Below are 26005 nucleotides of genomic sequence, written 5' to 3' on the forward strand. Positions count from 1 at the left end.
CAGGTTTTGGGGTTCTGTGACCATGGGACTTTGTTTGCAGAGCAGTGTCTGCTTAGGAGGGATGAGATCCAACTCACTAAGTGGGGCAACGGTATCTTTACCAAGAGGATGGCTGATCTGTTAAGGGGAGCTTTTAGCTAGAAATAAAAGGGGAGGAACAGTTAACAGCAGGTCTGTGAGGGAGCAATGGACAGGAGTGATGTGACATGAAAGGATTTAAAAATAAATAAATAAATAAAAATACAGCTTAAGCAGGGTCACTTCCAGCATTTCCATGTAAGCAAGGAAGTGCCTACAAGGCACAATTACAGAGAAATCCCCAAAATCCTCTCTGGGAAATCAGCATGCCAGAGTGCCTCTCTCAAGTACACTAACGCACACACCACAAGGAATAAACATGAGTTAGAGGTCTGTGTGCACTTGCAAGCCTATGATCTTGTCAGGATCACGGAGACATGGTGGGACGACTAATGACTGTAAATGGAGAGATACAAGATACAAGATCCTGCGGAAAGGCAGGCCAGGAAAACAAGGAGGGAGATTTGGCCTTTATATGAGAGAGCAGCTGGTGTGCATGGAGCTCTGCCTGCAGATGGATGAAGAAGCCAACTGAGAGCTTATGGGCAAGGACTAAAAAGTAGATCAATATAGGTGACATTGTAGTGGATGTTTGCTATAGGCCGCCTGACCAGGAACAACAAGTGAATGAGGCCCTCCACAGACAAGTAGGCGCAGCTTCACATTTGCAGGACCTGCTCCTCATGGGGAACTTCAACCACATTGTTATGTACTGGAGAAACAACACAGCAGGGCATGAACAATCCAGGAGGTTCCTGGAGTGCATCAGTGACAACACCTTGACCCAAGTGATAGAGAAGCCAGCAAGAAGAGGTGCTTTGCTGAACCTCATACTTGCCAGTGATGAGGCTTGTTGAGGTGGTGAAAGTCAACGGTAGCCTTCGCTGCAGTGACCATGAGACGGTACAATTCAGGACCCTGAGAGGAGGGCAAAAAGCAAGATCACATCACTGGACTTCAGGAGGGCAGACTTTGGCCACTTTGCCTGGATAAGTCTCACAGGATAAGACCCTGGAGGGAAAAGGAGGCCAAGAAAACTGGTTAATATTCAAGGATCACCTCATCCAAGCTCAAGAGAAGTCCATCCCAACAAGTAGGATGCCAGGCAAAACCACCAGGAGCCTGCATGCATGAACAAGGAGCTCCTGGCAAAACTCAAACACAAAAAAGAAGCACAGAGAGGGTAGAAGCAGAAACAGGTAATGTGGGAGGAATACGGAAACATCATGCTAGCATCCAGAGATGAAGTTAGGAAAGCTAAAACCCAAATGGAATTGAATCCAGCCAGGAATGTAAAAGGCAACACAACGGGCTTCTATAAGTACGTAGGTGACAAAAAGAAGGCTAAGGCTTGATGCTGAATGAGACAGGGGAGGGGGCCTGGTGACATAGGACACCAAAAAGGCTGAGGTATTGAGTATTTTCTTTGCCTCAGTCTTTACTAGCAAGAATGGCCTTCAGGAATCCCAGGTCCCAGAGACCAGGGGAGAAGTCTGGTGCGAGGAAAATGTGCCCTTGGTGGAAAAGGGCCAGGTCAGTGAATATTTGAACAAACCAGACATACATAAGTCCATGGGCCCTGGTGGGATGCACCCACATGTACTGAGGCAGCTGGCTGATGTCACTGCAAGGCCACTCACAAGAACCTTGAACAGTCATGGTGGTTAGGAGAAGTGCCCAAGGACTGGAGGAAAGGACTATCACTCCCACCTTCAAGAAAGGTAAGAAGGATGACGCAGGCAACTACAGGCTGCTCAGCCTCACCTTGATCCCTGGGAAGGTGATGGAGCAGCTAATCCTGGAAACCATTTCCAGGCACATGAGGGACAAGAAAGTCAACAGGAGTAGTCAGCAGGGATTCACTAAGGGCAAGTCACGCTTGACCAACTTGAGAAACTCCTACGATGAAATGACTGGCCTGCTAAATGAGGGGAAAGGAGTGGTTATTGTATACCTCGACTTCTGTAAGGCTTTTGGCACTGCCTCCTGTAACATCCTCACAGAGAAGCTGCTGATGTATGGGCTGGATGAACAGACAGTGAGGTGGACCAAAAAACAGCTGAACAGCCAGTCCCAGAGGGTGGTGGTCAGTGAGTGGCATGAAGTCTAGCTGAAGGCCAGTAACCAGTGGTGTACATGGGGGTTGCTACTGGGTCCAATCCTGCCTAACATCTTCATTAATGATTTGAATGATGGGGCAGAGTGCACTCTCACCAATTTTGTAGACAACACATAACTGGGAGGAGTGGCTGACACCAGAGGGTCATACTGCCATCCAGAGGGATGGCCACAGGCTGGAGAAATGGGCTGACAGGAACCTCATGCAGTTCAACAAGAGGAAGTGCGAAGTCCTCACCTGGGGAGGAACAACCTCAGCCACCAGTACATAGAATCATAGAATGGTTTACGTTGAAAGGGATCTTGAAGATCATCAAGTTCCAACACCCCTGCCATAGACAGGGACACCTCCCACTAGACCAGGATGCCCAAGGCCACGTCCAGCCTGGCCTTGAACACCTCCAGAGATGGGGCATCAACTACCTCTCTGGGAAACTTGTTCCAGTGCCTTACCACCCTCAAAGGGAAAAACTTCTTCCTAATGTTTAACCTGAACCTGCCCTCTTCCAGTTTAAAGCCATTCCCCCTTGTCCTATCATTACATGCCCGAGTAAAAAGTCCTTCCCCAGCTCTCCTGTAGGCCCCCTTTAGGTACTGGAAGGCCACAATAAGATCTCCCTGGAGCCTTCTCTTCTCCAGGCTGAACAGCCCCAACTCTTTCAGCCTCTCCTCATAGGAGAAGTGCTCCAGCCCTCGGATCATCCTCGTGGCTCTCCTCTGGACACGCTCCAGCAGGTCCATGTCCTTCTTATGCTGGGGACTCCAGAGCTGGATGCAGTACTCCCGGTAGGGTCTCATGAGAGTGAAGTAGAGGGGCAAAATCACTTCCCTTGTCCTGCTGGTCACACTTCTTCTGATGCAGCCAAGGATACGGTTGGCCTTCTGGGCTGCGATCGCACATTGCTGGCTCATGTTGAGCTTCTCGTCAATCAGCACCCCCAGGTCTTTCTCCTCAGGGCTGCTCTCCAGCCATTCCCCGCCGAGCCTGTACTTGTGCGTGGGATTGCCCCGACCCAGATGTAAGACCTTGCACTTGGCCTTGTTGAACTGCATGAGGTTGGCTTGGGCCCACCTCTCCACCCTGTCCAGGTCCCTCTGGATGGCATTCCTCCCCTCCAGCATGTCTACCTCGCCAAGCAGCTTGGTATCACCAGCAAACTTGCTGAAGGTGCACTCAACCCCACTGTCCATGTCACTGACAAAGATGTTGAACAGTACAGGTCCCAGTACCGACCCCTGAGGAACGCCACTCGTCACTGCTCTCCACTTGGACATCGAGCCGTTGACCTTTGAGTGCGACCGTCCAGCCAGTTCTGTATCCATCAAGTGGTCCGTTTGTCGAATCCATGTCTCTAAATTGAAGAGACCAGGATATTGTGTGGAACAGTGTCAAACACTTTGCACAAGTCCAGGTAGATGACATCAGTTGATCTTCCCTTGTCCACTGCCTCTGTAACCCCTTCGTAGAAGGCTACCAAATTTGTCAGGCATGACTTACCCTTGGTGAAGCCATGCTGGCTGTCACCAATCACCTCATGGATCTGCTCCATGATCTTGCCAGGCACAGAGGTGAGACTTACTGGCCTATAGTTCCCTGGGTCTTCCTTATTTCCCTTTTTGAAAATAGGGGTTATGTTTCCCCCTAAGGGGGACGGGGATGAGACCAGGATTACAAAAGTGGTGCCTGGGAGAAGCGTACCAGTGCTTCTGGGTAAAAGTGTTAGCAAGGTCTTGCAGCCTGTCCCAGTGATGGTGGGGGATGGTGAATTGTGTGACAGCCAAGACACGAGGGGTAGTGATAATTTGGTAGCTACAGTAGTGCCTGAGTATGATCAGGTGCGAATTAGGGCTTGTCCCCCCAAGAAAGTGGCAGGGCAATTAGCCCAGCTGAAGTGCATCTATACTAATGCACGCAGCATGGGAAATAAACAGAAGGAGCTGGAGGCCATTGTACAGCAAGGAAACTATGATATAGTCGCCATCACAGAAACGTGGTGGGAGGACCCACACAAGTGGAGTGCTGTAATGGATGGCTACCAACTCTTCAAAAAGGATAGGCAAGGAAGAAGAGGTGGTGGGGTGGCCCTCTATGTTAGGGGCAGTTTTGAATGCCAGGAACTTAACAGTGTGGATGACAACACTGAGTGTGTATGGATAAAAATTAAGGGGAAGGCCAATAAGGCAGACATCGTGATGGGAGTTTGTTATAGACCTCCTAATCAGGATGTAGAAGCCGATGAAGTATTCTACAAGCAGCTGGCAGAGGTCTCACAATCATCTGCCCTTGTTCTTGTGGGGGACTTCAACTTCCCAGACGTCTGCTGGAAATACAATGCAGCAGAGAGGGAACAGTCATGGAGGTTCCTGGAGTGTGTGGAAGACAACTTCCTAACACAGCTGGTGAAGGAACCAACTAGGGGAAGTGCCCTACTGGACCTACTGTTTGTTAACAGAGAAGGTCTTGTGGAGGATGTAAAGGTTGGAGGTCGCCTTGGGCAGAGTGATCACGAAATGATAGAATTTTCAATTCTTGATCACGTAAGGCGGGGAGCCAGCAGAACTGCCACCTTGGATTTCCGAAGGGCAGACTTTAGCCTGTTTAGGAGCATGGTCGAGAGTGTCCCTTGGGAGGCAGTTTTGAAGAGCAAAGGTGCCCAGGAAGGCTGGGCATACTTCAAGCAGGTGCTCTTAAAAGCTCAGGAGAAGGCCATCCCCTTGTCTCGAAAAACGAGCAGACGGGGAAGACGACCAGCCTGGCTAAATAGAGAACTTTGGCTGGACCTCAGGAAAAAAAGAAAAGTTTACATTCTCTGGAAAAGGGGGTTGGCAACTTATGAGGATTATCAAGATATAACAAAGCTATGTAGGGGGAAAATGAGAAGGGCAAAAGCTCAATCAGAACTCAGCTTGGCCACTGCAGTTAAAGACAATAAGAAAAGGTTCTTTGAATATATCAATAGAAAAAGGAAGACTAGGGAAAATGTAGGCCCACTGGTGAATGAGATGGGTGCCCTAGTGGTGGAGGACGCAGAGAAGGCAGAGTTACTGAATGCCTTCTTTTCTTCGGTCTTCACTGCTAAAGCTGTCCCTCATGAATCCCACCCTCTGAAGGCAAAGGGGGAGGTCTGGAGAGTGGAAGATTTTCCCTCAGTTGAGGAGGACCGGGTCAGAGACCACTTGGCCAAGCTGGACATTCACAAGTCCATGGGCCCTGATGGCATGCATCCGCGAATGCTGAGAGAGCTGGCGGATGTTATTGCTAGACCACTCTCCATCGTCTTTGAACGGTCATGGAGAACAGGAGAGGTGCCTGAGGACTGGAGGAAGGCCGACATCACTCCAATCTTCAAAAAAGGCAAGAAGGAGGACCCAGGGAACTACAGACCGGTTAGTCTCACCTCTGTCCCTGGGAAGGTATTGGAGCGACTCATTCTGGATGTCATCTCCAAACACGTTGAGGAACAGGAAGTTATTGGAAGTGGTCAACATGGATTTACCAAGGGTAAATCGTGCTTGACCAATCTGATAGCTTTCTATGATGTTATAACTGGTTGGCTGGATGAGGGGAAAGTCGTGGATGTCATCTACCTTGACTTTAGCAAGGCTTTTGACACTGTCTCCCATGACATCCTCATTAGGAAGCTGAGGAAGTATGGGCTAGATGAGGTGACAGTGAGGTGGATTGAGAGTTGGCTGCGGGACAGGACTCAGAAGGTTGTGATCAGCGGCACAGAGTCTAGTTGGAGGCCTGTAACCAGTGGTGTCCCCCAGGGGTCAATACTTGGTCCTATTTTGTTTAATATATTCATTAATGACCTGGATGAGGGGACAGAGTGTATCCTCAGCAAGTTTGCTGATGATACCAAACTGGGTGGGGTGGCTGACACCCCAGAGGGCTGTGCTGCCATCCAGCGTGACCTGGACAGGCTGGAGAGCTGGGCAGAGAAGAACCTAATGAGGTTCAACAAAACCAAGTGCAAGGTCCTGCACCTGGGGAGGAAGAATGCTAGGCACCAGTACAGGTTAGGGGCTGACCTGCTGGGAGATAGCTTGGAGGAGAAGGATCTGGGGGTTGTGGTAGACAGTAAATTATCCATGGCCCAGCAATGTGCCCTTGTCGCCAAAAAGGCCAACGGAATCCTGGGCTGCATAGGGAAGAGTGTGGCCAGTAGGTCGAGGGAGGTCATTCTCCCCCTCTACTCGGCACTGGTGAGGCCACAACTGGAATACTGTGTCCAGTTTTGGGCTCCCCAGTTCAAGAGGGACAGGGAACTGCTGGAGCGAGTCCAGCGAAGGGCAACTAAGATGATTAAGGGCTTGGAGCACCTCCCTTATGAGGAAAGGCTGAGAGAGCTGGGACTCTTTAGCCTGGAGAAGAGAAGGCTGAGGGGAGACCTTATTATGGCATACAAGTATCTAAAGGGTGGGTTGAAGGAGGATGGAGCCAGGCTCTTTTCAATGGTTCCCAGTGACAGGACGAGGGGCAATGGGCACAAGTTAGAACACAGGAAGTTCCGTTCAAATACACGGAAACAGTTCTTTACGGTGAGGGTGACAGAGCACTGGAACAGGCTGCCCAGGGAGGTTGTGGAGTCCCCTTCCCTGGAGATTTTCAAGACCCGCCTGGATGCAGTCCTGAGTAATGTGCTCTAGGCAATCCTGCTTTAGCAGGAGAGTTGGACTAGATGATCTCTAGAGGTCCCTTCCAACTCTGAAAACTCTGTGATTCTGTGATTCTGTGATTTTCCAGTCGGCAGGAACCTTGCCAGACCACCACGACTTCTCAAATATGATGGCAGTGGCTTAGCGACTTCATCTGCCAGATCCCTCAGGACCCGTGGGTGTATCTCATCAGGTCCCATGGACTTGTCACCTTCAGTTTCCTCAGGTGGTCTCGCACTTGATCTTCACCTATTGTGGGCGGTTCCCCATTTTCCCAATCCTCGCCTTTGCATTCTACATCACGGGCAGTGTGGCTGCAGTCCTTGCCAGTGAAGACTGAGGCAAAAAGTCATTGACTACCTCAGCTCTGTCTCTGTCCCGGGTAACCGGCTCTTGCATTTCCTTCCGGAGAGGACCCACAGTTTCCCTAGTCTTTCCTTTCTCGCTGACATACTTAAAAGAAGGATTTTTTGTTTGTCTTGATGTCCCTGGCCAGATTTAGTTGTATCTGGGCTTTAGCTTGTCTAACCCGATCTCTGGCTGCTCGAACAATTCCTCTGTAGACCTCCCAGGCTACTCGCCCCTGTTTCCACTCCTTTTTCCTTTTCGTCATGTCCAGGAGCTCCTTGTTCATCCATGCAGGCCTCCTGGTTTTTTTGCCTGCCTTCCTCTTTGTAGGGATGCATTGCTCCTGAGCTTGGAGGAGGTGGTCCTTGAATATTAACCAACTTTCTTGGACTTCCATTCCCTCCAGCGTTTCATCCCATGGCACCACACCAAACAGATTCTTCAAGAGGCCAAAGTCAGCTCTCCCAAAGCCCAGGGTGGTCAGCCTGCTGCGCACCTTCCTCGCTGCTTCGAGGATCTCAAACTCGACCATTTCATGGTCACTACAGCCCAGGCTACCCTTGAGTTTGACACTGTCTACAAGCTGCTGTGTCTAGCCCAGTTGGAAAGCAGCTTTGCAAAAAATGACCTAGGAATCCTCGTGAACACCAAACTGAACACAAGACAGCAATGTGCCCTTGCAGCAAAGTAAGCCAATGGCATCCTGGTCTGCATTAAGGAGTGTTGCCAGCAGGTCAAGGGAGGTGACCCTTCCCCTCTACTCAGCACTGGTGAGGCCACATCTGGAGTACTGTGTTCAGTTCCAAGCTCCCCAATACAACAGAGACATGGACACACTGAAGAGAGTCCAGCAAAAGGCCAGCAAGATGATGAAGGGACTGGAGCAGCTCTAATATGAGGAAAGGCTGAGAGCACCAGAACTGTTTAGCCTAGAGAAGGGCCTGGTAGAATCTTACCAATGCATACAAATACCTAAAGGAAGAGTGCAGAGACCGAGAAGCTAGGTTCTTTTCGGTGGTGCCCAGTGAGAAGGCAAGAGGCAATGGGCACAAACTAAAGCACAGGAAGTTCCTCCTGAACATCAGGAAACACTTTTTCCCTGTGAAGGTGACTGAGCACTGGCACAGGTTGCCCAGAGAGGCTGTATGATCTCCATCCTTGGAGATCCTCAAAAGCCATCTGGACATGGTCCTGGGGCAACCAGTTCTAGGTAACCCTGCTTGAGCAGGGCGTTCAACCAGACGATCTCCAGAGGTGCCTCCCAACCTCGAACATTCAGTCACTCTACGATTCGAACGTGAATTAGAAGCTGTTAAGAAAAGCCAAGGAAAAATTAGGACTCAAAAACTTCCCCTGGAATAAACTGAAGCCAGATCAGGCTGAAATCACTGCACTTATGTCAAGACTGCCAGAAAACACACGTTAAGAGATTTTCATCTTTCATATAACACCATCCTCAGTAAGAATTGTGCAAAGGATTAATTACAAATGGCATCATCACTTGACCAGATTACATAACTGCAAGTGAAGAATAAGGTTATAGACAAGTGTTTCCGGACATATTTTAATTTCATTTCTAAGTATAAAATACTGATATAGTAAGCAAGGATTTTGTAAAAAAAGTAAACAAACAGAAATTAAAGAAGGCTGCTGCCTGTTTTCATTATGGCTGCTTCAGAAGAAAGTCATGTTGTTACAAGCTTTTCAATTAAAACATATGAAAACTTAACCAGTTGCTTTTTTTTTTCCGTATATGGGCTTATTCTTTGTCTATATTGAGGGGCTCAGACTGCTTAAATAATGCAAGTCTAGGGCAAACATCACAACATTTACTCTAGTGAACACTAAACTACCACACAGAAGAAATAAAAGCATAGTTCACACCTCTTCAGGCCACGTTTTTAAAGAGTAATTCATGCTTCATTTTTAAAAGGAGCAACATTACTAAGCACAATATTAGATGCTTCAGTAGTTAAAAGGGACAAGAGAGGAGATATTTCAATGTATTAAAGGACCTTCCAGCTCAGCATGATGGCCGTTGAGAATTCTACCTTCTTTGAGCACAAGTTCCAGATACTTCTTGAACTACTGACCTAGAAAAGCAATAGGTCATAACGATATTTAACCCACAGTTCTTCATTTTGTTGGTTTTATTACCTAGATCCATTTATATCTTTTGAAAAAAGTACACATTAGTCTTCTATTTCATAGAATGGTTTAGGTTGAAAGGGTCCTTAAAGAGCACCTAGTTCCAACCCCCCTGCCATAGGCAGGGACACCATTAAATTTAATTTGAATTATATCAACTCTCAATTCAGTGTTATTTTCGGCAGCCAGCTCTTTTACAGTTTCCTACCTACTTACAAACACCACAAGTAACAAAGCAGACAATTTCTTGATTTACAATTCCTACATGAAAAAAAATCCTTTAGTTATCCTATCCAAGAATCTTTTGAGTCTTACGTTATTAGTAATTTGTTTTGTCTGATTTATGCAAAGAAAATACATCTCTCCAAGTAGCAAGTCCTGGTAATATTTCTCACTGAAATACCACAGAGGTTTTTAATCCATATTTGAATGCGTTGTCATAATGGTTTCTCTATTATCGGAGACTATGAGCTCCCATAATTTATTCAGTGAAGCCTTTTTTGCCTTCATTCTCTAAAGTGATTTTTAACCAAACACTGTCTCACCTGTAAGAGCTGTTACTCCTTTCTAGTCTCTCATTTCATTCTCATACATCCACTTAAAAGACAAACATGGAAAAAGTAAGGTCCAAATCTGTAGGTTTAAGTTAACTTTTATGAAAATCAGGTAATTAATACTTACAAGCTGTTTTAGAATTTAAAATATAATTTAAAAAATGATCCAAATAATCCACTCAGAATTTCTCAGTCTTCATAAAAAAAAAAAATCAAGAAGAAAATAAGTTAACTGAGCTTGCAGAATATATCAGGCTTGGCAAGTTATGAAATGGTAAAACTGTATTCAAATACAGTAATTTAGATCAGCTTGTTAATGTGATGTTACAGGAATTCTGCTAAAGCCCAGGTCTTAGATTCCATAATTGAAACATGGATCAGACTCACAAGATGAGAAACTGTACATAGAGGCAGTACTAAAGTGACTTAACAACGATGGTGGATAACCTGAGTACAAGGTACTAATGCAATGACGCTAAGAACATTAGAGCCCTCTCTCCATGTGCAAGGCAAGGCAAGAAATTCTAAGTAAGGGAACAGTATTAAGAATATTCCCTGGTATATTTGTTACTTAAGTGCACACATATAATCTTAAAAATAAAGAAAATTATCAAAAAGTGCTTTAGCTACTACATCCTACCATTAGGTAGGTAGGTACATTAGCTGATAGTAGGTACATGTTCTGACATCCTGCAAGTGTGAAGCAAAATATGAGAACAGTTTAAGCAAACATGTTTTACTTTCCATTCATAACAGGTTAACACATCCAAGAATTTAAGCCAACACATTTTACCTCAAAATTCACATTCACTATAACATCTCTAATGCACCTAAAAAGCACATCACTTAATATGGTAACAGACTGTACCAGGAATAACCTGTTAGTAATCCAGTAACTTGAAAACATGTAATCATAGATCCACATGCTTTACTTTTCTGCACAGAAGTCTTAATGTATATTAGAAACATGAACAGTCAGATATTGCCTTTACAAAAAAAAAAACAACTTACTTTCTCTGTAAAAGACATATTAAGGTGGTGCCTACCCCTGAAGAGCTTAAAGGCATTATGAATGCTACATCAGAGGTTACAATTGTTCTAATATGTGTACTTATTCATCTTAAGTCCACTGTCTTTCTTCTGCAATAGAAATACTTTCACTTTTAGAACGAGAAAGCTGGACTTCAAAATTTAATCTCTGCTTTAAAGTACTAAGAGTATTTACAGTACTCCCACAAGACTCCCAAAAACAGTACAGATCACAAACTTCACACAGTATTCTCAGTGCTCCTGAAACACTCCATTAAAACTGAATATATGAGTCCATGAATTCGCAAGCATCACCAGAAAGCAAAATAAATTCAACTTGAATTGTTTGACTTTAAAAACTTCAACCTCCCCAGTTCATGCCAACCAGTCAACATTGTATATGTTCCCGCATTTTGATCAAAGTGCCTGTGTAAACTGGAGACACACAAGAATGCTGAAATACAGAAATGGTATTCAAAAGAGAACACAGTACCTGAGGGTTTTTTTGAAACTATTAGTTCTTGAACATTCTTTACCTCCCTATCAGGACCCATCTACACAAATATCCTTAAAATGTAAAACCTATTTAAATCAAGACTATCCACTATTTCCAGTTTATTTATCATCAATTTTTGAACAATTTGGGGAAACTGAAAGAGATTCTCAAATAAATTCTTTCCTAAGGACTTCTGATCGTACTGGACAATAATCTCAGTATAATCACTGGGTTTTGTTTAAGGTTTTTTTTAAGAACTTCTAAGCTTTCTGAAATGTTGACTTTCATAATTACTAATCAATTTCTAGACAGTTTAAAAAAGAAAAAGGAACAGTTTCATAACATCTGTTAAACACAACAGTCACTTGAACAATTCTGTTGTCTTAGATTAGAAGCTTAGTACCAAGCTTTTACCAGTAATTAGACATTTTCAGAATTAAAAGGTAATGACAGCTAGCACTGCAGCAGAATAAAACAGAAAGACATACTGCTTACCTGTACACCTGAACCATGACTTCCACTTTTTGAAGCAAACAAACAATCCTCAGAATCCACTGCAAGCGAAACCGAAGCAGAAGGAAAGAGCTCAGAAATGGATCCTTGACTGAAGTTTATAGCCTCTGCATTTTTTTGACCGTCCTTTACTGATTCACTCAGATTGATCACAGAATCTCTTATGTTTGAAATAATCTCATTATTTTCTGCCAACAGGCGTTCTAAATGATCTATTTTTTCTTGCAATATTGAAAGCTGGCCCTGTAAAAACAAAAAGGTAAATTTTAATTATGTCTTAGACCAGTTCTTTACAGAATTTAAGAAAAAAAAGTATCAATTTCACAATAGTATGTGATCACACAAAAAAATAAAATCCTTATTCTATATTTTATGTAAAGACAAACCAGTAAGAAATGGAACCAACGTGTGAAGCCACCTCATTTAAGAATAAGGGAAAAAAGCAGAAGTTATATTTTCCACTAGGAGCTTGAATTCACAACACAACATTTAATCAGTGATACAAAGATATTCTTAAGAGGTCACACTGTTTCAAGTACCAATTATGCAAACTTCAACTTTCTTCATATCTTTCATAGATTTGCAAAAATCTATCTTTTAATTTACCATCCCATCAGAACATCAAAGAGAAAGCCATGTTTTAGAAAGTTGTCGCATCATGATGGGATTGACAGGATATACAATTTTAGGTTTTTCCTGTATATGTAAAATAGTATTTAAAAAATACTGAGTTTCTTATATTCAGTGAAATTTACAGAGAAATGAACAAGAGCACTTAATGGGAGTAAAAGATCTCTTAACAGCCTGATCATAGTAATAATCTGTATAATTGGACCATTATAAACATCAAGATAACTGATAGCACTTTCAGTCAGATGGTCCTATACAGTTGCCAAACGTGAATCTGTAGATGATCCTAGTGTGCACCACAAAGGGAAAGACATAGAACAATGTCAGTGTGAACTGAAAGAAGTCAAAGTATCTCCCTCCCAAAGCAACTTGGAAAGAAAGACAGATACCACAAAGAAATTTAATAACAACTAGTCACTGTATTGCTGGAATACAGGAGGGAGCACAGCAGAACAAGGTGTCTGGGAATGCTAATGCCCTCTCATATACTAGCCACTCCTTCCAAATGGTTTGAGGTATGCTTTTTCAGGCATAAATGTGTTAGCTTTTACAGAATCACAAAAGGCCAAATTATTTAACATGTTTTTAGGGATATTTAGTCTTAACGGTAAGTTCTTTCTTTCCTTACACTGACTTCAACGTAACAATAATAAGAAAAGATACAGAACAAAAAGCCAGTCACTTCCTGTTATTAACATTGTGGTCAGACCCCAAAATACACAATTACTTTTTTTTAAGAAGCTGTCATTACAACAAAACCCACCGCAGATTCAGGCATTTACATTTTACACATTACATTCAACACAAATAACATTGATTTGGTAGACAGCTACTCTGTGACCTATGAGTTTAACGACAAGTAAAACTTTTTCCCAGCACCAATGACTTATTTTCTAAGTAATATAGAATAATATTAGAAATAACATATGTACATGATACTTTTTTCACTTGAGATCTTTGCATCTTACAAAGTGCTTTCCTCAAACGCTAAGTCAATTCCAGCTTCCATAATTAGACTGTAGTTTGCAAAGGATTAAGCCTCCTTTCTAAATTGTGATGTGTACTTTCTTTTAAATTCTGTACACTTTGAGAATTCTGCAGGGGAAAAAACCCACCAGTTACCAGAAGATAGCCATCAGCCTTTGGGGTCCTGCTAAATCAGTATTCGTATAATTCTATCTTTATGGAAGTTCTTTGTCATTCTGCAGAATATATGTTTTAGTATGTTTTTTAACTTGATAGTAAGTTTGTCCCCTCATTTTCTGAGCTGTGTAAAGCACTGAACCACAGCTTTGTTTTTTTTCCTTAGACGAATACATCCTGAAAACAGTAACAGGTTTTAAAATGCAACACAGGCAAACTATTATTGCATCCCAAAAGACAAAAATATATTTTGACAACAGATCCAGATTAAGCTAATTGAGATGTAGGGCCAACATGCTAGAATCTCAACAGTTTAAAGACAAATACTAGAAACTTATAAAATAGATGAACTGAAAACAACAGGAAATCAATACGCAGATGATGTGATGCTGGAGAGAAAGAAAACTGTTGTCCCATGCCCTCTGGTGGCACAAAAGAAATAACAACCAGACTGAAGTCTTTCAAATTCTACAGTGAAGATTGTCTATACACGTTTCCGTGTAAAATTAGTATTTTCCCTTTCAATGTCTGTGACATTTTAAAAGAAAGAAAGGTTTCTCTACTGAGAAAACTAATATCATATTACGCCACTTACTCTAAAAATGACATATATAAATGCTGACTGGGGCTTTATAAGCTGCCCAGCATAGGCTATGATCTCTAGATTCCTAAGAAGCTAAAGTATAGCTGCCATCTATGCAAATTATTACCCGCTTTACTGCACATGACTATACTTCAAAATTACCAAGCATTTAAGTGGCTAAAACATTGTTCATACCTATCCTACCACTATATACACTGCTTCTACAACTGTAAAAGCAGACAACTGTTTAAAATTTATATTCTTATTCACATATGTTCTAGAAATATTTTAAACACTACAATATTTCAATTCTACAGGAAAAGAACCTTGTAATGCTTAGCAATAGCCTGTCAACTACCTGGTCACAGATTACACCACCAATCTAATCTGCCTTATGTCACCTAGCCAATTATAGTCACTCCATCACTGACCAACAACAGAAAAAAAACAACTAAAAAACATAACATTAAAAAAAATACCACCAAACATTCATTTAGACTGATCCTTCTGTATATGGCCAACCTCTAGCAGTCAGATAAAAACATCCAATTTATCATATTGCATATCTCCAAGATGGACCTTTCATTTAACTTATTACATTTTAAACCTTCAAGTATCTGCAACAAGTTCCACCATTTTACCATTTATTATGTCACAAAACACTTTTCCTTGTAAACGAAGTTCCCTGCTTCCTGTGTCACAAAAAATAATTTGTTCCCTGATCATCTGCAACAAACAATCATTGTATATGCTGCTATATATTTCCATTAATAATTTATTTTTAAGATGGAGGGTTCAAGCCTACTTAGGACTCTGAAGAGGAGTGATTTTTAGAAGTCTGTTAACGTATGTCACTAACTTTGGAGGTAAATATTCTGCTATTTGGAGAAAGAAATCCTTGCAAAGACCTCCCTTTGGTGGAACTTAAGAGAGGACATTAATAAAAACAGTCCTGCTTTCTTTTCTGGAGACTATGAGACGCATCCAGTTCTTTATTCTAAAGCATTTAAATATGCCATGTACTAACTCAACCTGAATGCAAAACAAGAAATAAAAAGCTACAGTTAAGGACGTGTAACTATGACCTCATGCAGTACCCAAGTTAAACCAACAGGCAACCAAATCTTTTCAGATTTTCAAAATATTTGCCATTTATGTTGTGAAATGCATTAGCTGCAAGAGTTAACTTTAAGGAACAACAGTGTCACCAGCTAGAAATGGATCCCAGTTTTCAGTCAGTATGAAAATAGGTCATGTCAGGAATCCATTCTCTTGTTGAAGATTTCACATGAATCCAAACTACGCAAAATCTAGGTCTACTTTCATTGCACATTCACCTTTTCTCCTTACTCATTTTAAATAGATAGGAGTAGACAATGCTTCGAAAGTAATATTCAATAGTAAATTTACATTAAAATGTGAGCTAAGCATGGAAAATATTGCAGCTCTTCAAGACAATAAAATTAACATATGAAAATAAATGAACTTCAGTTTCAACATTTTTAGAGGAAGGCAACCAACTCACGTTGCCCAACTTCAATCATCAAGGCCAAACAGTACAAAACAGTGAAGTTACTCTAAACCTGTTTCAGCTTATTGACTGCTAGTAACAGATGTTGATTTACCAGAAAATCAGATTAGAAGCGTATTACAGGGGGCACTAAACAGGTCTAATTAAAAAAAAACACACAGGTCCTCTCCATTACAAAAAAAAAAAAAAAAAAAAAATCATACTCTACAAGTATTTTGTTTTAAAGAAGTTTGAAATTTTTTTTCACACATTTGGGCATGACTAATTTTTTTTTTTCTTTCAGCAGAGATGTACCAATTACACCTTAACCAATTCTGCCTGAAATTCTGTAATCTACATGGCTTTCTGTACAGCTAGCCGCACAATTCATAAATGTCAGCAGACCTCCCCCTGACTTTACAGCATCAGATCTTCTCAGAAAAGAAGCAATCCTGATCCAAGACTTTGAGCCCTGCCTAACTGCACAGAAAGTTGAAGGTACACTGTCTGGATAACTATGTCTGAGTCCAAATGGACATCATTAAAGGATGCTCTGTTAATCTACATTACATTGCATTTCCTGATGTTAAAACAATAAAGTTATGAGAATCACCTGGCCTACACAACCAGTTAACAAGTTTATAACAACTTTGGTGTGAGCGTCTTGCATTTGTCTCTGCCTTTATACATTGATAAGATTATGCAAACAAAGATTTTATTAAAAAGCAAGAAAGGCAACCCTGCTGTTATTCCATAGCAAAGCAACTATTTCCACAAGACATGCGAAGTGCCAACAAATCCAACAGTACTGAAAGCAGGTACAGCTGCATTGGTAGAAAAAATGGCATCACACAAGCAGCGCATCTGTTCACCATCCCCGTGGTTACATAGGGCTGGACTTAACAAAATCTGCCTACATGAAGACAGCACAGATCGGCACACCCTCCTCCCATTTGGAACAAAAATTGTCCATACCTGCTAGCTGCACTGAGCAACCTGCCGCTACCACCACATGAACCAGCTACACAAACAGTTCCTTATGCTTCAGTCAGTCTCAACCCTTCAGCAGTTTTCATGCCCCAAATACTTCAAAGCAGTCTGCTTTCCCACTGCCCTCTGCTTGTCCTTCACAGTTTGCTTCTGACACCAGTCTTTTGTGAAGCAAGGACCCTCTCCAGAAAGGAGCACACTGCCACCCAGCACAAGGAGGGAAGCCCAGTAAGACAATGAAAGATCAAGCTGCTTTATTCCGGGGAAGCGGAAAATGGACAGTTTCTCCCATCTAAACATTGTGCACTGCAAAAAGGATATTAGTTTCAACTTTCATTTCCTCAGTGAATGTTCTCTTCTCTAAATGCAGTCTCTTTCAACAGGCCACTAACGATCACTTCATCAGGAAAAGGACAGCTAGCTCAAATAATTGAAGTGGGAGTATGACAGGCCCATATACCAGGAACTCTTAACAGAAACAGGCAGGGAGAGGAGAAATCCACATATAGGCTTCTGAGGTTAGGTCAGCCGGAACTTGATTATTTGTATCCAGGCTCAGCCAGAAACCACCAAGTGCTTGGTTCAAAAGCAGCACGAGCCCATTCTCCTTCTCACCCACATGAACAAGCAAGAGACCACAAAGGAGCTGGCAGTGTCATGCATAAGAGGCTGTGGTGCACCAGGCGAGCTGTGGTGAAGAACGCAGAGTACCGCAACAAACACAGTTCTTCAGGGGATGTGGAATTCAAGTCAAAATAGTTGCCTATACAGATTTACTGCAGTAAGCAGTGAGGAAATCGGACTCAAGTCTCATTTTCTGGCTGCACTGAATGGCAGTCATCGTAATAATTTTCTGCACCAGTTTAGTCAATAACTATTTCCAGGTACATCTTCACAAATCACATACTAACTTCTCTAATATCTTGATATAAGCCTCTGATCAGATGTCAGCATACCAAGATAGTAAGACCAGAAAGCCTTCTTTGTTCACTATTAGAGCACTGTACAGTGAACAGAACATACTAAATGTATAATTAAGTGGTCAGCTCCTGGACGGAAAAAGTAAGCAGGTAAAAGTTAAAATTGAAACCGGATGTAGCATCAAAGCTTAGTATTCAAACACACTATTTCAGCATGTATTCACATTGCAAGGTAGGACATAGAACAAAAAACCAAGCATACAGTGCACCGGTAAAAGGACAAGTCAAGTTTTAAAGCCTTTATTAATCTGAGCAGAAGGCTTATGTGCATTTGTGATGATGAAAATTACATAAGTAACCTTGTTAGTAATTTCCTATCTTTAAAGTACCATTCAAAACAAGCTCCCTTTACAATCACCCTGGAATTCTTCTGAATTAACTGAACTACAAAACAAAAGTCTGTTCTCTTAAAATAGGAGAAAGTTCTATTCCAAAGATTCAGCAGCCTAACAAATAGGTTTTAAGAAGATGGACTTCCACATGCATTTTAGCAGAGGCACCAATAACAGGAGTGGCTAATGTACTATTATCTTAGACTTAAGTTTCATGTAATTTACTGAGATAAGAATAAAGCATGCATTTAGGGATGAATTTGACACTGTCATCAGTGATCCGAAGGAAAGGAAAAAGGAAAGGGACATGGAGACAAACCTAGAAATATTCCCAGTTTAAAGTCAATTAATCTGAAAAATGTTCACTACTACTCCAGCTGATATGTTTCAGGTTCATTTCCTTTTTGATTCCCCTCCCTGCCCTACATTTAATCTTTATTTAAATGGCTAGCAGTACAAAACTGAAGCACAGCTTACATGCCATTAAAATGCTCGTGGTCTTAATAATGTTTATTTTTATTTGAACAAGTCAAAACTTAAAATAACTAAACCATGTGTCAGGCAAAGAAAAGGTCAAGTAAGAGCAAACTAGGAAGCTTTACCTCTCCATTTAGTTTATACAGTATAAGTTAGGCATTGACTCCACATAGCAAACGAAGCACTAATTTACAGGTGATGTTACTACTACTCTGAAAAATACATTTAGCTCAACATTTTGCACTGGATTTAAAAACTGTAATTGAAGGAGGCTATCAGCTTCTGCTTGACTGCTGCTTAGCCAAAACTTTACACAAAAGCAATGAAGCAAATACACTCTGTGAACATTAGGAAATACAAAGAATTGTTACTGACCTGTAATTATGTTCACAAAGATGGCCCCTCCTCCTTTACAAACTTACAGAAGCTCAGCAGAAGAAACTCTAAATTTTCATTATCTTAGACTCAAGATCATTCCGGTGACACTCAAAGGCTTTTAGATTGTGAACTTACTAGGTGTTGTTAACAGCATTTTGTTTGTTTTTTTAAACAAGTCAACATGTTTCAAATCCAGGAAAATGACTCCTTCTGTGGATTTCTTCACTCAACATTCAATCTCCTCTGATGTGAAGCTCATAAGAATGATAATAAAAATCACTGTGCCCACAATTTTTCAATACTTGGAAGTCAGAAAATGACAACTTCAATATTACATACAATCTTAATTGCCACTATTCCCGTTAAACAAACATTTCCTAAATACCTGATCATGCTGCATCCAATGCTTCTGCTCCCAGAAGTCCTGTTCCTGGTTATACAACATAGGTCTGAAAGCTCCCAAACGAGCTCATAAAAATACACTGATTACTAAGAACATGCAGCAACAAAATGTGTATATTTATAGTCCATGTAAGCCATTGATTTCAGCTACTTCACTACGGCAAGGCACCTAGCAAAACTCTAGCTGGAAAAGGTGTTTTGAAATTGTTCCTGGTACACTACAAACAGGAAGCGTACAAACTTGCCAACACTGGAAGGAGCCGAGGTTTGCACCGCACAGAATTGGGGCATGATAACTAGCAAGTGCAAGCTGATAACACTGCAGTTACAGACACCCAATAGAGACGCAGGGCTGACTGAAGGCAGTGCTTCCTTAAAATGGGGGAAGTACTACCTCAGCAGTACTTCAGAGTAAAGTTCACAAGGCACCTTTATTCAACACAGATTCGAAGAACTGCTCATGTTTCTGCCATGTATTTGGTCCTAATTTCCTACTATTACTGCTCCACCCTACCGTGATTCATATTTTGGCCAGGTGGTACTACAATCAAATTATTGGCAAGCTCAGATGACCTAACACTCCATAATGCAACAATCACTGCTTGTGCCGTTTGTTCAGAAGTATTCGATCCACTGTGTAGATGCCTTGAAAGTATGATTCCAGTAACATAGCTTTAGCAGTACCACCAACAGCCAATCCACTTGATGCTTTGCTGGAAGGACACTGGAAACAAAAGAACAAGCCATCTGCTTTTAGAAGAACTATACTTGATCTCCTCTGCTCAACTCAATGCAACTAGTGAGCCCATAAAAGCAGTTAACACGTATGAGAAGACCAGAGTAACCTTCAAATAATGCTGGTCAAAGGGCGGAGAGGAGGGAGGGAAGAAAACAGAGAAGGGGTACAGAGAGATCTTATTCAAATAACAATTTGTTTAGACAAAAGAAAACAGTAAGGATGGAAGTTGCTGTATGTTTATGCTTCGCCTTTTAACAAAGTCTGAGGGAAAGATGAAAGCTGAAAAGGAGTAATCATTCCAGTTATCAACTGGTGCCATTCCAGTTATCAACTGGAACCATGGCAGACGAGCTTTAAAAATGTATTTCCAGAAACAACCTTGCACACAGTGGAGAGACGTCCCATAAAAGCCAAAGCAAGCTGTGAGAAAGTGGTTACAGGAAGAAATTCATGTCCGAAGCACCACCTATCAGGCAGTGACAGAGAATGCTGCGTTGTGTTGCTGTTTTGCCTTGCTCAAGCCTAAAATTCAGTAAAAATTAACTTTCATGTGAAGCCTACACAAAGGCCATATATTTCTGAAGCAAGATACTCTTACAAACAAATCCTCCACTTTTTTTTAAATTGGATTTTTAATGTGCCATGAATGTTTAGGTGTGAATCTAGCAAAATTTGGGATCAAAAGAAATATTCCACAAGCTTCTGTAAATGAGCAGTTTTTATGGATCTGTTCTAAGTCAAGGTAGTTTGTTGAGAAAACAAGGCGTTAGGCTAATGATTTTTTTTTTTTTTCTATTTGGGTCCAAAATACAGACTAGATTAATATGGGCTTATCAGTATTTGGTATTCATCTGTATACAGTAACACAGGTTTGTCAAGATAAGCTGCTTATGGACTTATTCCACTTTAGACTCGACACAAATGTAGTTTTCATTTAGCAGTTAAGAATTTAGCCCACAAATCACTTGCACCTGACACCTGCTGCACAAGAGATGGCATAGGACTAACCACCACTCTGAACCTCCCTCCACTGTACAGTCACACAAGATTACTCAGAGAATTGTGTTATTACAGACAAAAACAATATACTCGACCATTTTTACACTATATTCCACTACAAGACTCTTAAACAATTATCTGTATCGACAACTGGTACAATGATAACCTAAAAACGCACCTAAGGCTATTCTTCCACCTTGAGCTGGTGTCCACACAATGTTGTAACATTGTTCCTAGCCTGAGACAGGACACTAAGACTCACAGTATCCTCAGATGTGTCCTGAGACAGGAGCATCCTGTGGCTAGGAACAGACTCAGTGAGAAAGACAGAGCTTGTGATTTGGCCTTTGTAAGAATAGAATCATAGAATCAGTGAGGTTGGAAGGGACCTTTAAGATCATCAAGTCCAACCGTTAATCTACCCTGATAAAAACACCACCACTTCTAAACCATGTCCCTAAGCACCTCATCTACCCTTTTCTTAAACACCTCCAGGGATGGTGAATCCACCACCTCTCTGGGCAGCCTATTCCAATGTTTAATAACCCTTTCAGTGAAAAAATGCTTCCTAATATCCAATCTAAACCTGCCCTGACATAACTTGAACCCGTTTCCTCTTGTCCTATCACTTGTCACCAGGGAGAAGAGGTTGTTCACCTAACAACCAGGCAAGATCCATAAAGATATAAGCAGGAATTACAGAGGAGAAGCCAGTAAGTTTTGATCTCCATGTATCATAGGTGCCTAGTCTTCCCAAAATTAACAGGGACTTCAGTTCTACAGCAACATACAGATCTTCTGATATTATGATTTATATGCACCACCAGTGATGACAAGGCCATAAATCACTTGAGCTCAAGTTCTGTTATAGTTGCCATGATGCCACCTTACCATGGATAGGTGTAGACAACATTCACTAAAGAATTGACTACTGATGCCAGCTTTTGCAAACCCAACACCTAAAAAGACACAATTTCACCAATGCCTCCCAAGCCTGACCACAAATGCTGTTTAGCACACTACTGGAAGGCACTTACATGTATTTGGTTAGAAAGTCTATAAAGGCATCTGCCTATGGATATTCACCCATCTTGGGAGATCTTGTCCAAAAAATTATTTCTGCAAGACATTTCTGCCAGCATCCTTGAACAACTACCTGAAATATCAAATGAGAAAGCAACCTCCGGAAGGACAACTCTTGACTACACTGGCAGATAAGCCTGAAAGAAGACCGGTTCACAAAGTTGAGTCTGATGCAAACTACCCTGAGACTATGCAAAGAGAAGGCACCTTGTCTGGAAGAAAAAGTGGAAATAAAAGTGGAGCAGCAATCCTACCCATTTATTTCACTTCTGGTATTAGGTACTATGACACTTCAGGTGAATGCAAATCACCAGGCACTGCCAGCTGAAAAAATTCCAACTCTAATCCTGGCAGAAATTAAATAAAAAGCCTAGATAGACAAATGCTTATAAGCTAAACAGGGGACCACTTCCAGAGGTACCCACTTCTCTCCTCTGAGCTTAGTGTAAGCCACATAGGTCAGGAAGAAACTAATCAATATGCAACTTCCAGGACACGAAAGATGACGTGTGTTGTTACCAGAACTGCACAGAGGAACAGCAAAGCTGAAAAATTAGCACACTGTCAGAACAGAAAGAGGTATGAATTGAATCAATGCAATAATTTGTGAAAAAAAGTCTCAATTCCATTTTCTAAGCAAGAAAAGTCGTGACCTTTGCCATCAGGAAAGGGAATGACATCTTAAATCTACAGACAGACAACCTACTGCTGCCATAGCTTTTCACAAACAAAAACAGCTTGAAGTTTTTACATCTGTGGCTAGTTTCACTTACGGTACACTGAGTTCTGGCAACACTGCACTAACACAAACAACTTTTTGTCAGCTGAGGTAGTAGGATTAAAGCCATTCCTTTCAAATATTTTGGTGGCTTCTACTCCACTCTTCATCTTTTGCATTTACTTTAAACTGATGTTAAAGTGGCTCTGAAAGCACTTGCTAGGTGTCAGAGATTTCCCAGTTATAACACAGTGAAAAATTTCCATGCTACGGGCAGCAAAATGAAATGACAAAATCACATCAATTTCATCCATAACCTCCTCAAAAGATAAAGCAGTAAGAAAGGAAAAAGTAACTGTTCACCTAAGGAAGGAAGGACCAAAACAGTGATGGAGGATTTCACTGGAGGATTCTCCAGTGAAAGTCAGCATCCTCAAAGAAATTTAGATATGGAAAAGGCAAAAAGAGTAAACACTGACAGACTGTTCTAGAAGATCGAGGGGAAGGAAGATGGAAGGAGAGATGTTTGTCTCTAGCTGACCAGATCATGTAGAAGGAAGAGGTATAACAACAGGCTACAGTACTTGGTCACAAGAGATAAGACCATGTTACACAGCAGACCAGCGTTACATGTAGGGCACAGACAGGAATTTCAACTGCAAGATACTGACAATGGAATACAAGACATGTCTAATATATCTTCTCCCTGTTCATTCCAGTATTTCAAACCAAAATCTAACATTAAAAAAAAAAAAAGTCACCCATGTATGAGCTTTCCTGTTCTATACTTTACCTGTATTAAACTCAACTGGTGATATAAAAGACATAAGAAATGATTTCCACATATAAGATACTGACCACATCACCAAAGCAGTACTTGTACTTAGCTGTCAGAAGCATCACACATGGCATTACTCTCCTGCTGGAGCCATATATTGAACAGACAAAGCTGCTGTAGCCAGGCTTGTCTTGCTTTCTTCTCCTAAGCTTCTTTCCCATTCTCTTAGTTCCTGCAAAAACTAGTGGCTGACCTCCGAACTGTAACTTGAAGAAATAAAGGCAGTACATATCTGCACTCTTTCTTTACATTCAAGTCAAGGATTTTATCTTTACCATTAACGAAATTGTATCAACTATTACTTTTGCATTAAACAAAAAATTAGTGAGTCTATCAGAGACAGAATTGTTACTTTTTAAATAAACCTTTTGAGTCCATCTATTCACTTGAAGCCCCACTGCCTACTAAAAAAACTTTCATTTATTTACCCAAAAATAGTACAGTGCAACCATAAATAAGCTATAACTTTACTTTCGGTATTTTTTGTCTACTATTATAATAAAGCAAGCTATTTATACACAGCAGTATTCTACCATTTTGCACAGCATACCATGTACTCTCTGAAATACTTTTTTCTTGTCGTGGTTAAACACTCCTTATTAGAACACTACCACGATGCACAGCTTTTAAGTTTCTCTCCCACACAGACAACAAGGGAAAATGAGGAACTAAAGAACCACTTCGCTTAGCCACGCGGTGCAGTCAGGTATCAGCCAGTTACGGCTCCAAAGCAAAGCTTCGCAAAAAGGAAAGCGGTGCCATAAAGTCAGCATTTCTCTAAACCTACCTGTTGATGCCACAGCTGAGGTCTACCCTCCAGTTCTCAGCTTTCCCTGGCAGCTCCCTCCCACCCGTCCCCAGCACTGCTTTCCACAGCGCAGTGTAAGCCCCGCACTCCCCCTTCTGCTGCCTGCCCCGCTCCCGAGGAGCGCGGCCCCCGGCCCGGCCCGGCCCGCCCCGCCCCGCCGGGGGGTAGACACACACGCCGCTCCCGCCAGCCGCCCCGCCGCGCCACCCCCGTGCCGGCCGGGTGGGCTACGCTCGACTCTACCCCGCAGCCCCACGCCGGGCCGCGCCGGCAGCAGCGCCGCCCCGAGGCGGCAGCGCTCGTCCCCCGCCCCGGCCGGCCCGGAGGAAACGAGCCGCGCCTCAGCGCCCCGGCACCCACGGGGGAAAGAGGGGAAGGAGGGGGACCCGATGGTGGTGGCGGCACCGCCTCCCGCCCCTCCGCCTCCGCCCCGGGCGCTCGCCCACCCGCCGCCCCGCTCACCTTGGGGAAGGTGCCCTCCCGCCGGGGGCTCTTCGGGTGGTCGAAGTGGCCGCGGTCCAGCATCAGGTAGAGGGAGAAGATCACCACGCAGAAGACCGCGCTGCCGAACACCGTGAACTGCCGGCTCAGCTTCATATCCGCGGCCGCCCGGCCGGCCCCGCCGCCACGCTCCTCCCGCCGCGGCCGAAGCTCTCGGGCCCCACTCGCCGCCCCGCGCTCGGAGGGGAAAGTTCTCCCGCCGCGGCGGCCGGCGGGGACTCCAGGCGCCGCCGCCCCCGGCGCGGGGCAGCCCTAAGTCTCCTCTGGAGAAGTGCGAGAAGTTGCCCCCCCCACCCCTCCCTCGCCCGTTGTGCCGGGGCGGAGAGTGCGGCCGAGACCCCGCCGCCGCGGCGAGAGGCGAGCCGAGAGTTTCCGGGAGCAGATCGGGTTCCCGGGCAGGCTTAGCGCCCAGCGGGGAAGTGGCGGCAACGGCGGCAACAGCAGCGCTGCGAGGCCGACCGAGCGCCGCTGCTTCCTCCTCCGGCCGCCTCACTAGCCGCTCCGCTCCTCCTCGTTGCCGGCAAGCGGCGCCGGAGTCTGCCACCTCCTCCCCGTGCCCAGCGGCCAGAGCGCTGCTCCCGCTGCTGCTGCCGTCACCGCCGAAGCACTGCGGGCCGCCGCGCACACGCTCCGCGCCGAAAAAAACCCCGCTACCGCCGCCGCCGCCGGAGCGCCGCGCTCCGCCCCCGCGCGCCCGGGCGGTTGGGCGGTGCCACGCGCGTGTCAACGGGCGGCGGCACCGCCCCCACCAGCCGGCACCGCCCCGCGGGCGGATACGCGCGCGCGCGCGCGCCGTGGCCGTTGGGGAGGGCGCTACCCTCAGGCGGTTGGGCAAGTCGCGGCCGCCGCCGCTTCCTTTTTCCTCTCACCCGCGGGGCCGCCGTGAGGAAGAGGTGGACCCCCCACACACTCCCCGCCGGTTCAGTGCGGCAGGACCCGGCCACCGTG

General features: G+C 43.5%; 1 protein-coding gene across 1 annotated transcript in view; it reads right to left on the reverse strand.

Annotated features, from left to right (window-relative positions):
• MAN2A1 (mannosidase alpha class 2A member 1) overlaps positions 1 to 25153 on the reverse strand; it is a gene marked incomplete at its 5' end in the record, with an annotated part of 135798 nt that extends 110645 nt beyond the window's left edge. Inside the window, 2 exons of the mRNA XM_082497245.1 lie at positions 11929 to 12189; positions 25019 to 25153. Of these exons, the coding sequence (XP_082353371.1) occupies positions 11929 to 12189; positions 25019 to 25153 (396 nt within the window). The remainder of the gene's footprint in view (positions 1 to 11928; positions 12190 to 25018) is intronic.
• Between the last annotated feature and the right edge of the window lie 852 nt (positions 25154 to 26005).

This window comes from Vanellus vanellus, assembly GCF_965231255.1.
Source record: "Vanellus vanellus genome assembly, chromosome: Z".
Classification (NCBI taxonomy): Eukaryota; Metazoa; Chordata; class Aves; order Charadriiformes; family Charadriidae; genus Vanellus; species Vanellus vanellus.